This window comes from Octopus sinensis, linkage group LG14 (genome assembly GCF_006345805.1).
Source record: "Octopus sinensis linkage group LG14, ASM634580v1, whole genome shotgun sequence".
In the NCBI taxonomy this organism is placed as follows: Eukaryota; Metazoa; Mollusca; class Cephalopoda; order Octopoda; family Octopodidae; genus Octopus; species Octopus sinensis.
In genome coordinates, this window is record NC_043010.1 from 57,185,753 (window position 1) to 57,204,963 (window position 19,211).

A 19,211-nucleotide genomic window follows, 5' to 3' on the forward strand; every position below is an offset into this window, starting at 1 on the left:
TTGTTTGTGTTCAAATTTTGGTTCAGTTTCTGGAGCTGTGTATGAATGTGTGTGTATGTGTGCATGCGTGTGTATATATATATATATATATATATATATATATATATATATGCATGACAGGGTGGGAGTACATATCTGTTTAAGCAGCTGATAATCGAGATGCTCATATATCAGGGGTGGACCCAAAGTGGGGCCTGGGGCCTCATTCAAGAAAAGAAGTGCACCCTTCTAAATGAAGTTATTATGCCCTTTTCTCCTGGAATTGTATTCCCTCTGGACCTCATGCTCTCCCTTCAAAAACTTCCTGGGGCTTCACCTGTAATGCTTGATTGTGAATTTCTTATATTTTAGTTTTGTTATATTTCATTCTTGGAAAGTGGAAACCATTTGTATTTGCTTGGACTTTTGGTGAGGTTGCTTACTTTGGTCATGTTTGGATCTCTTCATGGGCAACCAAATTAGGCTTGAACAAAGCTTAAATATTGGTGTCCAGTTTTGTGAGGCTCTGTGATATATATATATATATATATATATATACCTTGTACATTCTAACAAATTAATATACAGTTTTAATTTCAAACTTACACCTGTTTTGAACAAGATATTTTATCAACGTTGAAATATTTTAATTTAATTTTGATTTGTCCACATTGAAATTTATAACGATGTTTTTACACTTTTACCATTGAAAAACAAAAAATATTGTTGAAACTAGTTTGGTACATGTGTAAATAAATGCATTTTAAACATTCACGAGTTTTTGAAATTTAAGTGCATTTTCAGCAACACATTTTCCTATATATACACACGTACACAAAAAATGTTTTCTACCCCTTGACAGAGGTCTTGCCAACCTACGCAAGCACACATATATATAGAACAGTATACACACACATGTCTCTAAGTAGATTTTTTCTCGCCCCTTATAAAACATCCAATATTCCTTAAATAGTCAGAACTTTATTCTCGGTCACAAAGAACATCTACACACCCTCACCCACATGATTGACCGCTGCCTGACCCGTTAAATTCTTCAGCCACCGGTTCTCAACATACACTGATAAACAGTTTTGCCATGGGCTCTTAGGAGCTTAGTTCGATTTGTTTTGCTCCGCCTCTGTTCTGTTTTTGTTTTTTCTAACGGATTTCGTATTTCTTCCTGAAGAGAAAGACACAATATGGTCTCATTATTCAATCGGATTTTGGTAAATTGTGCCTTTCGAAACACGTGTAGAATGAAATAAAACGATTTCTGTTCAATCTTCGTTCAGCTCCATTTCTTCAATTCACCAATAATATATATATATATATGTATGTTTGTGTGTGTATGTGTAATATATACATATGTGTGCTTGTTTGTGTGAGTGTGTCTAAGTGTGTTTGTGTGTGTTCGTGTGTATGTTAGTGTGTTTCGTCATATTTGTACTTCTCTACAAATGGTGATGTAGTCAGTTCTTCTGTGAACAAATTGTCCATGAGTTTTGCACCTTTGAATCCCTGTGAAACAAGTGACCCCTTACTTGAAAGGCAGGTCAGTGGCAGGAAGGGTATCCACCTGTAAAACACTGCCTCAATAAAATATTTGCCTAACCTATGTTTACATCAAAAAATGAAAGGAAAAAATGAAGTGTGTGTGTGCAGGATGTGTATATATATATATACATACACGCTCATATATATATATGTAATTATATTCATACACACACACACACACACATATTTATATTATATGTGTGTGAGGTGTGAGTGTTTGCGTGTGTATGTGTGAATGTATGTGTGGAAAGTATAAAAGCGTAAAAGACGCATTCATATGTGAACTAATGTTTCTTTATATATGAATATTTAGGAACCCATGCACACACACGCACAGATGTTTGCACACACGCACAAACATACACATGAATGTGTTTCTACCAGGTTTTCGCTGCTAGTACGTCAGTCAGTCAAAGAAGAACCTGAGGACATTAGTGACAAAGAAATGAGACAAAAATTGAATGAATGTAAACGAGAGAAGGTGAAAGCATCTGCTAACCAGTGGCCAAGTATGAAACTGCAGCAGACAATAGAAGCACTTTGTATGCTGTCATAGCATCGATGTTGGCTGATATCAGGTAGAAAGACACACATTTCATAACTCTAAAAATATAATTGTCTCAAAGAGATTCTTTATTTCAATTGATGCCGTTTAGAAAATGTCACCGGAACCTTCCACAAGTGTAAGAATTCTAAATAAATAAGACAATTTCCAGAATAATTCAGTGAATTTAAACATTCCCGACCACAACTCCTTTGCATCATCATCATCATCATCATCATCATCATCATCATCATCATCAATAACATCTTATCATTCGTCCCTGCAGGCAGGGCTCACATAAATCTGTTGGATGCTTATCATTTGTCCTTTCAGAAAGACATTAGACAAATCTGGTTTCTCCACCCCCCACCTCTCTGCCTCTCCATTTCTCTATTATTCCTCTCTCACCTCTCTCCCTCTTGCTCTCTCTCTCTCTCTCACCATCTCTCTCCTTCTCTTTCTCACTCCCTCTCTTTCTCTTTCAGAAATATTCAATGTCTTAGCTCTTTCATACATCTACCATTTTTAACTATGCCATGTAGCTTCTGCAATCCAAGACAGGCTTCACTTTGTTCCCAGATTCACCTGCACACTCTCTCCCTCCTTGGTTCCCCTTCATCTATGTTTTTGCCTTTCCTTCTCTTCTTCACACAACTCCACCCCAGTCACCACCGCCACCACCATTTCAATAATACTATAGAATCTGTCTCTAATAATCTAGTTTTTTTATGCATAGTAGTTGTATGTGATAGTATATGATACTGTAGATGTCATCTCTTGACTGTACAGTACTATAATAGCCATGACTAATCATATAGTACTATAATAGTCATGATTCTCATATTATTGTATTGTAGTAGATATAATTATAATATTATAGTACCTTTGCAGTTTAGTCTATTAAAATATATTGTCATAGAAGTTTCCTGTAGTGTAGTATCATGGTAGTTATGTCTGTTATACTATGGTACCACAATAGTCATGATTATCATATAATACAGAAAAGAGTGTAATATTTAAATCTCAAGGATAATTCATTGATTTCGTCAATAGTCTTCAGAGGTTCATTAATCCAGTACCTTAGCCCGTCTTTTGCTGTGAAATATTCAAGAGAGACAAATTCAGTCCTTGACAGACTGTCATTCTACAACAGGAAATGTTGAACTGTGCATTATTGCAACTACTTGTCCTTGTGGTGACATTCACCTGGGGTTGGTGGTGTGGCTCCCACCAACGAGTTCCATCATGTCCCTTATGAATGTTGACCACATATAACATTAAGCCCTAAGATTTCCATAGGTAAAGTAATGCTTCTGTCTGTGGCCCCAAAATGCAGCTGCTAAATTTGATGAATGTCCCCCTGGGAGAACAAGAACTCCGGGTAGCAGGGATGCCATAGCCTTAGTCATCATTCATTGTTGAGGTGTAGAGGTCATGTTTAGAGTTTCAGTGGGAATACAAATTCCCATGTGGCCCCTGGACACATGCATACACACTTTAGGATAGTGTGATCCATGGTGACCCATCTTACTGTTGATTGTTGATCATTGCAGTGGCTTCACTGACCAAGTCACTACCTATTATTGGATCAGACATAGCCTGGATTTGAAGTGGGTGATCCCTTAACAGGGACCCGGACAGGTGCTACAACTCTGGGTCAGAGTAGACCTGGGAACAATAATGACTTACAGATGGTCTCACACTCCTCAAAACCCAGGAACTCCCAAACGAAGGCCCCATTACCTAATGCAGTTTAAAGTCTTACCCAATCCTTCCAATCAAACAAAACGACTTTTACTTGTGTTGTGTTGATACAGGTTAGAACCTGAATCATACAACTGAATGGCATCTGTTTACAGGTAAGGTGAGTGAGTTGCTGTTGAGGGTTAAGTGTTCCAGTCCACCACAGACACAAGACAGAGCTGCTGACAGAGGATGGATTACTGACGGGGCTTGGTTGGATGGGTTCTCTGTAGAGGCTGAACCCACTGATCACACAACCAGGCATTTTGTGTTGGAACTAAACCAAACAAAGAGCCAAATAATCGTTTACATCCCACCTCATCTTCTCCCTCATTCTCTCACAGTTCACCTCAATTCTCCCTGTTTTTCTCTTTCACTCAATCATACAATCTCTCTCTCTCTCTCCCTTCTCCCTCTTTCCCATTCTCTCTCTCTCTTCCTCTCTTTCTCTCTTCCATTCTCCCTCTCCCCACTTTCTCCCTCCTTCTCTCTCTTCTATTTTAATACACTGTTATGTTTCCAGACTGATAACGACAATGGCATGTAATTTCCTAATACATCATTCACAAAACTAACAAAGCAAACTAAAAAACAACAACATACCGATATAAAAAAGAAAGTGAGGAAGGGAGAGAGAGAGAGAGAGAGAGAGAGAGAGAGAGAGAGAGAGAGAGAGAGAGAGAGAGAGAGAGAGAGAGAGAGAGAGAGAGAGAGAGAGCGAGAGAGAGAGAGCAGAAAGAATAAAATAGGAAAAGATACTTTCCTAGAAAGTGTTCATATCTAAAACTGATGTTTTTTTATCTTTTTCCTAACCTTGAGGGAAACTACAAAGTTTTGGTATAAACTGTCAGAGTTTTATTTTGATTTCTTGGCAATAATTACAAAGTTTATGATTTGAGCAAATAAGAAAACCTTTCAAGAAATATTATTTACTTTGAAGCCCCACCCCCTGTACTTGGTCTGTCAGTGGTTGGTGGTGGTGGTGGGTGGGGGTGGGGTGAGGGTTATGTCAGGTTCATTCTGTAATACACTCCATTTTATTATTGCAATCGTTGCCTTGTTAACTGGCAACTAAACTTATTGAGAAGGTATTAAAAAACAAGATGTGGCTCTTTGAACGCCTGTCCAATGAAGGACATGTTATATGTTGCTTTCTATGACAACCAATGTAAGGTTATACCAAATCCATCACACACACACACACACACACACACACACACACAGATATATAAACATGAATTGCAAGTCAAAAAACCTCATCTGCTGCATCACATGCCCACAGTACAATGAAAACTGCATTGGGGGAGACAGGAAGGAAACTGACCAGTCGTGTAAATATGCATAAACAAGAAATTAGAGAATACAGTTCTATATTTAAGGGATGAGGAATTATGTACATTATTTACGTCATTTACATTTGACAGATATTACATCTTGTTTGTTGTTAACATAACATTTCGGCTGAGATACCCTTCAGCCTTCATCAGGTGTCTTGGGAAATTTCAAACCTGGGATCTCACTCTTGAGGTATTTTTCAATGTTATTATTATTATAATTATTATCATTATTATATTATTATTCAGGTCACTGCTTGGAATTGAACTCGGAATCTTGGGGTTAGTTATGGTTCAGAGTGTAGTGGTTAAGAGCATGGGCTACTAATGAGTTTTAGAACAGAACGCAAAGCCAATCATAACGTACACTTTTGAAAATCAACAAATGCCAAACTATTTAAATGTGTATGTGTGTGTGTATGTATATATCCCTCTCTCTCTTTCGGAGAGGCACTGAGCACCTACACGCACACACACACACATACGGCAGTAACTTCTGCCTACCGAATTCAATCACAAAGCTCCGGTTGGCTCGGGGCCATAGCAGAAGACACCTGCCCAAAGTGCCACGCAGTGGGACTGAACCCGGAACCATGTAGCTAGGAAGCAAGCTCCCTAACCACACAGCCATGCCTGTGCGTATAGAAATATATGTCTGTATGTATGAATATGTGTGTATGTATGTTCATATATATATATATCTGTAAATATAATATGTGACAATTATTTGGTAGCCATGATAAAACTCTGAGTTTCGGATGTTGGGGTGGAAACCCACGCTCTTCAGTTATCGAAAAATATCTAAGATCTATCTCTCTCTCTCTCTCTCTATATATATATATATATATATATACACCTGTATACACTCAAGTATGTATCTGTCTGACATACAGCTGCTTGGTCATGTGGTGCACTATGTATTATATTGCATTATATTGCTGTGCATTTATTTGTCGATATCCTTTAGAAATCATATTGCATATATGGCTTTAAGGCCTATTGATGTTATTGTACTGTTATTGCCTGTATTTAGTCCCTGGAGATGATCGAACACAACCCCAAAAGGGTTGAAACATGCTTCTCTTGTCACATTTTTAGGATTTCACTTTTGTGATAAGCAACAACTTCACAGAGAAGTGACGGAAAGATGGACAAACCCAGATCATTGAAAGAAAACTGGGGAATCTTGGAATTGGAGCAAGAGATTTGTAAACAATAGGACTAACCTTGTTCTGAAATTATCTTGGTATTTCCTCATAGAGGCCCAAGTTACGTTCTGTCCAGTCACATCTGCTGTCCATATCTGTCAGTAAGGAATCGTTGAGAAAACTGGGTGCAAGAACAACGTTTTGTTCTTCATGTTCACCGTAGGATGTCACTCTTACTGGCTGACTATACTGTTTAGACAAAAAGAAAATACATTTTGTGAGTTTTACTTTTATTTAATTTAAATATTTATTCATTTAATTTGTATATTTCTGCCATCCTAGACTAGAGAGTGCTTGTCTGCTTTTTGAATTTGGAAATCTGAGAAAGCATGGCAGAGCCAGTGGATTCCTCAAAGTCCCTGCTCCTGAACTACCATCACAAACACTACAGCAGCAGCATCAGCAGCAACAGCCAGTATAATGTAAGTAAATACAGTTTCTCAACTGTTTTAGATTAGTTTTTGAGGGGAAATATATATATACGAGCAATATATGTGGAGGAATAGCAATGCTGAAAAATGAAGGCTTTGAAGGTAGAAAGGAGTTTGGTGTCTGCAAAAAAAATATTTGTTAAAGGATGTCAAGTGGATGTGTTTGGTGGGATGGAAGAAGTGGGATGTTGTCAATAAGGTTTAAAAAAAATCAAGGGCATATTGTAAGAGTTGGAAAAGGGATGGAGAGGTTGCACAAGATGGACATTAAACGATGACGATGATGATGATGATGATGTGTGTATAAATGTATACATGTACATGAGGTGGGTGGGAAGCTGTCTTAGATAAGTGAAAATTGTCGTTTGGGGAAGATCTGTGTTGGTTCTACACCATAGAAAGATAATGTTCTTGGTCACATGTTGGTAATATTAAGCCTGCATAAAACTATAATTTCTATTTCAAAAAAATTCAAATAAAATGGTTCAATGGATTAAAGATTGTTTGCCAACATAACATGGGGCAGTCCTGGTTTAGGATGAATGTTGCTGTATTTTAGCCCCAGGATTCCCTTGTTTGAAAATATAAGGACAGATCGTTGTCGTATAGCCAGCTGGAGATGATGTCTCCTGGGGCTAAATTACAGCAACTTTCGTCTTAAACCAGGACTGCCCCATGTTATGTTGGCAAAGAATCTTTACTCTGAAATTACTGTTGCTGAATATCTCTCGTTTGTGAGATTTACAAAAAGTAATTTTCTAAAATGGTTTAATGTTTTATTTCTTTTGTTTCTTGCTGGGTCTGGGAAAATGTCTCAGGTGTTTACCTGCCACACATTGGTCTGGTGAGATTGATGTCAATCAAATTCTTGTTTAACCTTTGCAATGCAGACAGAACACTCTAATGCTGCCATTGCAGAACGGCATAAACAGAATACAAGACTGGAAAGATAAACTCCAGTGTTCAGTGTTGTAATTACATGACAATATAAACCAGTGGTTCTCAACCATTTTTTTTTTATCTATGGACCTTTTCGTTTTTCACACACTCACTTGTGTAGGCTTAAAACAACTGCTCTCTGGCCAGAAACTCATCAAACTATGTAAAACATAAAAAAAAAAAAGAAACCTTCTAATAAATATAAAATAAAGTAAATTTTTTTTTTTTTTGTGGACCCTTAAAATATTTCTGCAGATTTCCTATTTAATATTTTATTTGGATAGACCCCTGAAAATCTTATATGGACCCTGATTGAGAGCCACTGGTGCACACAGACCATCTACTACGGTGGTATGGTTACATGTCAATACAGTAGAGCCATTAGTGAGCAGAACAGAACAAACTAGAATTTTGTAAGTCGAGTTTAGGCTGTTATGGTCAGCATAGTTTTGGTTACACTGTGGTCAGTTGAGTGTAGCATTGACCAAATTGTTGCCAGTACACTATACTATAGAATAGACTGTCGTTAGATGTATATAGTATAGGTGGTAGTATTGTTAGTACAATATAAAGGAGACTGCAGTGTTGTAGTTGAGTTCAGTATCGATTATATTGTTGTGGTGTAAGTACAATGTAGTGTAAATTGTGTCACTAGAGTACATCATGGACCATATTGCTGTGAGTACAGTGGAGTACAAGCTAGTGTTGTTAGTAGCACACTGGAAAATAACAGATTAGTCAATATACTTCTGCTTACAGTATTGTTAATACAGTATAGGCTGTGTAATAGTAGTCACCACAATACAGTATTGATGAGAGTGTTGTCTGTAAAATAAATAGTTGTTTATAGTGTTCTATTCAACATATATTCTAGAGTACAATACAGACTATAAGGTTGTCTTTAGAGTACATTACCAAACTATAGTGTTGTTAGTGGAGTACAGTAAAGTATAGACAATGGTGTTTCAGTAGAGTACAGTGTAGAGCACAGTGCTGCAAGTACCACACGGCACAGACTACAGTTTTACCTGTAGCATACTGGAGGTACTCTCCTTACCTGTAGCATTTCAGTCTGTGATGTTATCAACACTGTACATTACAAACCAAGTGTTATTTTCTCGTTACTTTACAAAATCTTTATTTCAATGCATCTCTGTCAGCTGCACACATTAAACATCCTTTGTATATTTTGACTTGAGTGACATCACAGTCATTTAATGTTATGTGTGGAGTCTGATTCATAAGGAAGCCATCAGAGGATGATGTTGGTACTTGTATGCATCCTGGTGAGATTTGAACTCAGGACAGTTTTATATCAGATAAATCACGGAACATACTTTCTAGCCAAATATTTTACAGTAAATGCAAAGTTCCTCTGTCCTGGGGGGGGGGAGACAGGGATGTGGAAATTGTGATAAGATATATTGAGAACTACTTGTATGAGGCAGCGTGCAGGTCCAGCAGGGAATTATGTCAACATGAGCTGCATCTCTTCATCTGGTTGTTGTTTTTTTTCTTCTAACATTGTCACTTCATAGAGCTTAGCTTTTGTGAGCCAAGGACAAACCTAGACAGATTGATGGATGGGTTTAAGGATGGAAAGAGGACAGTTGGGATTAAGGGGTGAAAGGCTGGACAGAGAAACAAACTGATGGATGGACTGAAGCTGGAAGAAGGACAGCTGGGATTAAGGGGTGAAAGACTGGACAGTCAAATACTTGGAATGGAGAGAGAGAGAGAGAGAGAGAGAGAGAGAGAGAGAGAGAGAGAATTTGTATTTGTGTTTGTATGTGTGCATGTGTTTGCGTAAAAGAAAGAGTATATGTGCGTGTGTGTGTGTGTGTGTGTGAGAGAGAGAAAGAGAGAGAGGGAGAGAGGGAGAGAGAGAAAGAAGAGAGAGGATGAGAAAGAATGTGTGTGTATCTGTGCAAGAGTGAATGAGTGTGTGTGTGTGTGAATATAAAAGACAAATTCAGTATGAGTTTGGGAAAGTGAGATAGATAGATAAATAGACAGATAAAGAGAAAGAGAGAGAGAGAGAGAGAGAGAAAGAGAGAGAAATGTAGTTCTCAATTGTTAAAACTCTGTGAATGTCTTCCAGTTTTCAGCTTCTTTCTCCGCCCCTCCCCCCCCTCAATTTCTCTGGTCTGACTGAGGAGGAGATCTCTTTAGTTGACGGAACCGTCAGTGATTAGAAGAACTTAGCACAGATTATTTGTGTTATAACGTTCCTGTGTATCATGGAACAGCTCAGAGAATTGTGTGGTGATCCTCCGAATCATGGAACGGGATTTTCATGTCTGATTCACACTTGGTTTGACAGTAAGGATTTGTTTAGCATCTCTTTGGAAATCCCTCCCATCTTGTTGAATTAACAAGGGATTTCTGGACCTCATGCAAAACTATATTTCTGTTGAGTAAGCAGAGAGTGAGTTCAGGTTGGAGTATATCAAAGACAATGGCTGACATGGCCATGAGAGATAATTGTCTTTCTATAGGCATGTCATGATGCATTTGGGCAAAGGAATTACCTGTAGTGGTGGTAGTAGTAGTAGTAGTAGTAGTAGTAGTAGTAGTAGTAGTAGTAGGAGGAGGAGGAGGAGGAGGAGGAGAAGAAGAAGAAGAAGAAGAAGAAGAAGAAGAAGAAGAAAAAGAAGAAGAAAAAGAAGAAGAAGAAGAAGAAGAAGAAGAAGATTTTCTATGTCTTTTACTACAGTATTTCAGAACGTTTGATCTCTCAGTTGTGGCCAAGTGATAAGATGGAACTAAATCCTTGATGCCAACATTTTGTTAACTTTTGTCCTTTTTTTAAAAAAAAAATTGCTGTTTAAGAGAAAACTTAACTTTTTTTGTTTTATTGTCTTAAAGTTCGTCATTTGTCTCTTTTTTTTTTTACTTTACTCATTATATCAGGTTTCTTTTGCTGAATTGGGTATTAATTAAGGTTCTTTGAGATTTAAATCATCCTTGTTGTCATCATCATCGTCGTCGTCTTCCTCTTCCTCATCATCACCACCACCACCATGTTTGCATGTGTGTGTGTGTGTGTGTGTTCTGGAAAAGATACTTTTTGATGTTATTTAATTTACTTTTGTCTGGTTATTTTTCTTCCAGGAACAGATTCTTTCTGAGGGGGTCACTGTTCCCTAAAAGAACAATTTTATGCAGCTTTTGGATTTGATAATTGTTATTGTTTGGATAGTTTTTTTTTTATAAAACCTTTTAGTTTTCATCATTTCCAAAGTCTCCATAATTATGAGGGTTGATGCTGCATCCATGACTCAAATTCTTGCCATTTATTTTTCTAAAACTTTCTGTTCTATTAATATACCTGCCTCTTTGACCTATTTTCTGCTATTTCTATGTAGCCAACACCATTATCCAGTTATTCATAATCTCATACCTGCTAGTCTCTTTCCCACACAACCTAAAGACCTCTCGGCTGCCAAACATTGTTTCTATGAAGAAAAACCTTGAAAATATCCTCTAAGACTTCCATGGAGAAATGGCAACCTAGCTTTTTCCAACTGGACCAGACAGCATCCCCTAGGTTAATTGAACCGTGTCATTGAATGAATTTATGCTCAACTTATTTCAAGAGCAATATATCTCTCCTTATGGTTTTGGTGTTGGTTTGTGTTTACAGTATTTATGGCAGAATCTTAAACTCTACATGTTCTTCAATTACTAATCTGAATAGTTTGTTATTGGATGATAACCAAAGGAATTTCGGCAGAGAAACCTGATTTGTAACATAAAATTGGGTCGACTTAAAAGTCAGACACTTTTTAAATCCTCCCCACTCTATTTTCCTGATATTTTCTCATTATATACTTTTTCATCTTATCATCAACAGTAAAAGGTTTTGGCACCACTGATGGACCACCTACCCACTACTGTGGATATAAAGTTCTGAACTTGGCCTTTGACAAATTCCTGCACAACTTAATTTTCTTTGTACAAGATCTGAGCAGGTTTAAGAGTCAGAGACTCTTTTTTTCATGTTTGTATTGCTGTAATTGACACAAAGACATTTATTCTGATACTTGTATGGCATATTAATATATTGTATGTTTTCGCAAGGCAGATGTTACTAGAATTCAAAGTTGAACTATAATTTCCATGTTTTGAGTTGCTTTGAGTTTCGTTAGGAAATAAAAGAATAACAAAAAGATTTTTACGAACTCATGCAAGTTTGGCTCTTAATGGTGACATGAGAGAAAGCTCGAGGATTAACTGTCAAAATATTTGCATTTATATTGGTATAACTATAATTGGTACAAAAATGTTTGTTCTGGCATATGTACTGCATACACACAAACATACTTACAATATGTTTGCGAGGCAGGTGAAGCTGATAATTTGAGCCAAACTGTCGCTCTTTCAAATAATTTAAAAAATTATTTGAGGAAAATTTGAAGAAAAAAAGAAAAACATTATTCTGTTAACAGATATTTTCCGTATTATTTATACATTTCTTGTTTCATTCTTTTTTTGGTTTTGAAAACGTGAAAACAATTTTCAAAATTTTGGAAGAACAACAAAAGATTAAGAAAGAGTTGAAGCAAACATTTTCAATTCTGTTTCAGCAGAGTTTACGCAAAACTGGTGTAATCATATTTGCTCTGACACTTATACCACACGCACACATACACATACATGGCACAAAGCCCCACCCCTTCAGTACGACTCTGCTCCTCCCTGTTGGTGCTGGCACCACATACAAAACATTGGTGCTAGTGCCACGTAGAAAGCACTGATGATGATGATGATGATGATTACAATATTTCTAGTCTCCAGAATTCCAAGTCAAACTATTGTTGTACTTTCAAATTGTGTTTAGAAAAAAAAAAAACTTCAATTTTTCTTGAAAACTTTCTGAAATAAGTTTCTACATTGAGTACTTTTAATGGAAAATCATTCACTTCACAAAAGTATGCAAATTAGGTATTAATTGTGTGAGGAAATCAAGTGATCCAGTGTTGGGATTTTAAAACCTTTTTGAATGAACAGCAAGGAGTTATAGCACCATCATAGGGAATGGCTTCCCCAACCGGTACAGCTAACTTCTGTATGTGTATATTGATTTCAAAGCTAATCCATACCCAATCAGTTTGAGTTTGAAAGCAAGAGAGAACAGTTGTCAGATGTACTATCAAAGGAAAGGAGAGCCGTATGGCTCTTGTGAGATGCTTACTGTGCACATGACCCAGACTGATATTGACATGAGTCACACAGTTAGCAAGGCTATGGATGGAAGAAGGAGGCAGTTGGACTGAAGGGTGACTGAAGGCTATACACACTGTGGATCATTATGACCTACATCTAAAGTATGGCTCTTACACACACACATACACAAACACACATACACAAACACACATACCAATGCAGGTACAATGTTTTATGGCTCATTTGCAAATTCTTACCCACCAACTCCCTATGATGCTCCACTAACCGACAATGTCTGCTGTTTCTTCACTCAACAGCTTCCATATAATAACAGCCTTTGTTCTTTTGAAATGGCTGCATCCCACTCCCATGACACACCCATTCCTTCTCTTTTCAGCCCCCCCACCCCGCTCAGGCCTTTTTTTGCTTGAAAGCTCACAAAGGTCTTAGATGTTGCCCTGTCTCTTTTGACCAAGATAGACTGGCTGACAGATGGATAGACAGCTAGACAGACAGAAAAATAGATAGATAGATAGATAGATAAATAGATGGATGGATAGACAGACAGCAAGACATATATATATATATGTATATATATATATGTATATATATATATATATATATAATATATATATATATATATATATATATATATATATATATATATAAATAAATATAGATAGATAAATAAATATAGATAGATAGATAGATAGATAGATAGATAGATAGATAGATAGACAGAGAGAGAGAGAGAGAGCAAGAGAGAGGTGGGGTGAGTGAGTGTGAAATAGCTAAATACATAGAGTTGCTGATTATCTAGGCTTTCTTTACTACAATCACACACACACACACACACACACATCATTATTCTCTGCAAGTATATTGTATTATCACCTCTAGAAATGATGTCTCACAACAAAGAATGACAAATCTAATTCCTGGCTTCTCATTTAGGCTCAGTTCTGGTCACTGTATATTCTTTACCACCAAAAGTGGACAGAAACTGAATTAGGCCCAAATAGAGATTGAAACAGATCTTTTGGTTGTCACAATTCCATGTCTTAATGTGTTTTAACCACAAGTTATTGTGGTGTAACAGTAACAGGAATGAGCATACCCAGGGACACCTGCTGCATGTAAAATAGATAGTTAAGTGGGTGCTAGCATACTTAAAACAGTAAAACCAAGAAATGGTGATAAAACTAAAATTACTCCCAGAGTTAGTTAGGAAATGAAAAACATTAACTTTCATTTCTGGTCAAAAAAAAAAGAAAAAAAAATCCTGCAGGGCAAGAATTTGATTTAAATTAATTATAAAAATAGCATGCAGTGGATTTCTCTTGATCACAATTAATCAATAAGTTAATGATCTCTTTCCCCTCACTTGAATGTAATTAATATCTCCTCGCTCCTTATATCTTATTAGCATCCATTTTACAATTATTGAGATATACATAAGCTGCAGGCATGGCTGTGTGGTAGGAAGTTTGACTTCTCAGCCACATGGCTCTGGGTTCAGTCACACTCTGTGGTACTTTGGGCAAGTATTTTCTACTGTAGCCTTGGGCCAACCAAAAATTTTGAGTGGAAACTGAAAGAAGCCTGTTATGTATATACGTGTGTCTTTGTGTCTGTGTTTGTCCCCCATCAATACTTGACAACTGGTGTTGGTTTGTTTACATCCCTGTAACTTAGCCATTTGGCAAAAAGGACTGATAGAGTAAGTATCAAGTTTAAAACAAAATAAGTAAAGGGGTGAATTTATTCAACTGAAATTCCTCAAGGCAGTGCCCCAGCATGGTCGCAGCCTAATGACTGGAACAAATAAAAGATAACAGACGAAATGTTCTTCGACAGAACTAATGAATACCTTTTTCTGTGAGCCAAAACAACCAGACTTTAGGTTCTTAGAGTCTTTAGAACTACATCAGACCGTTTTCCCATAATATCTCTTTATCACTCAAGTACTGTCACTTTCTCAGGATTATGTCGATTATGAGGTATTTAGTTAGGTCTCTTTATGTTCTGAGTTCAAATCCTGCTGAGGAGGTTCAACTTTGTCTTTCATCCCTCAAGGGTTCAGATAATAAGTGCCAGTCAAATACTGACCATCCATCTGATCAACTAGAGTCTCTTCACAAAAGTTGTGGCCTTGTGCCTAGGTTAGAAAAAAAAAAGATTATTATTATTATTATTATTATTATTATTATTATTATTATTATTATTATTACTATTGTTATTATTATTATTACTATTATCATTATCATCATTATCATCATCATCATCATTATTATTATCATTATCATTATCATCATCATGATTATTACTATTATTATTACTATTGTTATTATTATTATTATTACTATAATTATCATCATCATTATCATTATCATCATTATCATTATTACTATAATAATAAAAATAATAATAATAATAATGAGTTCAAATTCTGCTGTGGTCAACTTTGCCTTTCATCTTTTTGGGGTCTACAAAAGAAGTACCAGTTAAGTTCTGGGGTTCAGAACTTGCTGGCCTTGCGCTAAAATTTGAAACCATTATTATTATTTGTTGGGAACCCTCAGCTTATTTTGCTGGTTATAACGGAAAGTGTTGGCTGTCCACACTCAGCAGACTAGGGTGACACTTGCTTAATGGTCATGCTTCAAGAACCCTGTAAAGAACTCTTGCAGTTCCAAGCAATGATGACCCTCCTGATAATCCTTGCTGTCCCCAAGAGACAAACTATTTGTAGGAGGAGCTCTACTGGGCATTCTATTCTAATCTCCTTCAGTCATTTGCCTCCATCTTGGTTTGCTGTTCCCAGCACACCAATTATTATAGACACGACCTCTACTGATTGCATTCTCAAAATCATTATCATTGTTATATAATTAATTGCTTGCCCTGTGCCAAAATTTGAAAACATTATTATTATTATTATTATTATGGTACCATGTAAAAAGCACCTATGTATGTATGTATGTTATGTATGTATGTATGTATGTATGTATGTATGTATGTATGTATGTATGTATGTATTTATGTGTCTTTCTGTCTGTCTTTCTATCTGTTTGTCTGTCTGTCTGTTCGTCCACCTGTCTGTCAGTCTGTCGGTCTGCCTATATCTCTAGAATGCCTGGCAGTATTTGTTCTAGCTCTTTATGTTTTTAGTTCAAGTCCTTCCTTCTGAGACCAACTTTGTCTTTCCTCCGCCTTGAATCAATAATCCAGGATACCAGTCACATACTGGGGTCGCTGCAATCAATTAAACCTGTAGCCCTAAGACTGTGAGCCTTCGAGCCTAAATTAGAAGCAATTATTACCATTATTATTTCTACAATCCAATGAAAGAATGGGAGGTGGTAGATCACTGGGAGATCTTTTGTTATATCATATGTCATTTGAGAGAGCTTAATTAATTGCAATTTATCTAAGCAAGAGTGGAGAGAGAGAAGGAGAGAGAAAGGGAGAGAGAGGGAGAGAGATGGAGAGAGAGAAGGAGAGAGAAAGAGAGAGAGGGAGAGAGAGAAGGAGGGAGAAGGAGAGAGAGAGAATGAGAGAGAAAGGGAGAGAGAGGGAGAGAGAGAAGGAGAGAGAAAGGGAGAGAGAGGGAGAGAGAGAAGGAGAGAGAAGGAGAGAGAAGGAGAGAGAAGGAGAGAGAAGGAGAGAGAGGAGAGAGAAAGGGAGAGAGATAGAGAGAGAAGTGGAGAGTGAGTAGGAGAGAGGGAGAAGGTGAGAGAAGGAGAGAGAGAGTGTGTGTGAAGCCTTAAATGTGATTTGAGATACAAAATCTGAGGAGTGATTTAATTTAATTTAATTAATTCTTTTTATTGTTCTTTTAATCAACCACAGTAAATTACAGCAAATCATAATTGTTGTAGAATTGGTAGAGCATCAACCAAAGTGTTTCATGCTGTTCTGATGAGTTGAACCCTTTTGATACAACCCCCCCCCCCCCGATCAACCCTGCTTCTACCAACTTTCTACTCTAAACTGATCCAAAGTCAAACTTTTCGTTAAAATTTTATGTTAATTTGTGTCCCAGTTAATTAATGATGTTCTTTTACTAAATTCTTCATTATTTTAAAAACCAAGTGAAACAAAGGTCAAGTGAAACAAAGGTCAATGAATATCATAATGAAAGGGTGAATGCCCACTGGAGAACCTTTGCCCTTTGACCTTTCAGGCTTAATAAAATGACACTCTGGTGAAATACAGAGGTCAACTTCAAAATGCCCCAGAGTCCTTATTAAGTTTTTACACGTATATCAACATGGGATCATCATCATCATCATCATCGTTTAACATCTGTTTTCCATGCTGGCATGGTTTGGACAGTTTGACTGGGGACTGGCAAGTCAGTGGGCTGCACCAGGCTCCAGTCTGATCCGGCAAGGTTTCTACTGCTGGATGCCCTTCCTAATGCCAACCACTGTGAGAGTGTAGTGGGTGCCTTTTACATGCCACCAACATGGGGGCCAGTCAGGCAGAACTGCCTTCAACCACGTTCAGATGGTGCTTTTTACGTGCCACTGGCACAGGAGCCAGTTGGTGGGGAGGACTGGCATTGACCATGTTTGAATGGTGTTTTTTATGTGCCACCAGTGCAGGAGCCAGTCATGGGTGGAGGTAACTGGCATCGACCATGCTTGGATGATGCTTTTTACGTGCCAACATTAAAAGCAAATCTGTATTTATATTTAAATAAAATATAAACTGTAACCTAGGAGACAGACTTCATTAATCTTTGTGATAAAAATTTCATGTTTTTTCTTTCTTTTCTTTTACTTATACGAGTCATTTTGACTGTGGCCATGCTGGAGCACCACCTTTAGTCGCACAAATTGACACACCAGCATCAGTTGTCAAGCAATGTTGGACACACACATACACACACACACACACATGGGACAGGCTTCTTTCAGTTTCCATCTACCAAATCCACTAGCAAGGCTTTGGTCGGTCCAAGGCTATAGTAGAAGACACTGAAAGTATTCATGGTGAATTCCATTTATCTCAGCTTTGCAATTATACAAAGCTACCAGAGTTCTTCTCTTTCAGTAACATGCAAATTGGTTTTTGAAATCTTTTGTCCAAAAATTGCTCACAAAATTAAGTTTAGTTCTTTTACGACAACCAACAGTGAGTTCAATGTTATAATATATTTCAAACAATACCAAAGATAATCAAATACTCTGTGTATTCTTGGCAACATGGCATGGAATGAGGATCAAATATTCTACAGGTTTTGGACTTCTTGTCATAAATCTGCTCAACTTTGGTTCTAAGCTGAGAATGGTTATTGTCTGGAGATTTCTAGATATAACATATCTTAATTGAGAAAGAAAGCAAGCTATGCTGGATCATAGATATAGCATGCCCAGCTGACAACAAGGTATGCGATAAGGAAGAAAGAAAAGTCGATAAATATGATAGGTTAGCTTGGGAGGTTAAGCAGTTGTGGTTGATGTAAAAGGTGGTAGTAGTACCAATTATTGTTGGAGCCCTGGGAACAGCGAGCAAAAATCTTGAGAAGTACATGGAACACATAGGGGTTGCAATAAGGTTGTACTGGTGTGCATATTTGATGTCCCTGCTACACTGCAAGATTATATGTTTCAAACACAAACAAATACACGTCGCAAAAATTACCTCTATGCAGTCAGTGAGCCTGCTAGAAATAGCAGCCAATTTCTTTCAAATTCCCTGCTACCATTTAAGAAAATTAGGACACATTAGATAAAGGGTCCTAGGTGCATTATGCTTCAGAAAGAAATGGATGACCATGGTTGAAATTTATTTGATCATCACCCTGCTCAATTAGGGCTGACATAGGGCTAAACAGCAACAACAGCAGCAACAACAACAACAACAACAACAGCAACAACAACAACAACTTGAAAAATATACATTGTCACAGCAGACTTTTTCTTGTTATCAGCAGAACCTATATTTCTGTGTTGTCAAGAGATACAAGGCCAGAGATTTTGTGAGAGGATGACAGTTGATCCCACGAACTTGCAGGACTTGCCTGAGGCTTATATTATCAACCACAAATAGATGGAAGGGGAAAGTGAAACTGATGGCATTTGAACTCAGACTATAAAAAAGGCTATACCTATATAATATAAAACTGATGTGTCTCACTCTGACAACTCTGCTACCCACCACCTTCAGTAATAATAATAATAATAATAATAATAATAATAATAATAATAAAAATTTTCGTTTTGGGATTTGGTTTGCAAGATTCTTCATATGAGTTCGTGTGTTGAAGCATATTTTGTTGTGTCTGGTGAGAGTAATTTTC

At 37.1% G+C, this 19,211-nt stretch overlaps 1 protein-coding gene across 4 annotated transcripts in view; it reads right to left on the bottom strand.

Moving 5' to 3' along the window:
• The window catches only part of LOC115219183 (protocadherin beta-15-like), a 70,885-nt gene that overhangs the window by 5,646 nt on the left and 46,028 nt on the right, over nt 1-19,211 (bottom strand). For 2 of the 4 annotated variants that reach the window (XM_036509083.1, XM_036509084.1), the window contains exon 3: nt 6,381-6,551. The exons of 1 other annotated variant lie outside the window; for it this stretch is intronic. In XM_036509083.1, the coding sequence (XP_036364976.1) occupies nt 6,393-6,551 (159 nt within the window). In that variant the 3' untranslated portion in view covers nt 6,381-6,392. Of the gene's footprint in view, nt 1-6,380; nt 6,552-14,771; nt 15,060-19,211 lie in introns of those variants that run through there. One more of the 4 variants, XR_005001947.1, reaches the window with a different exon arrangement.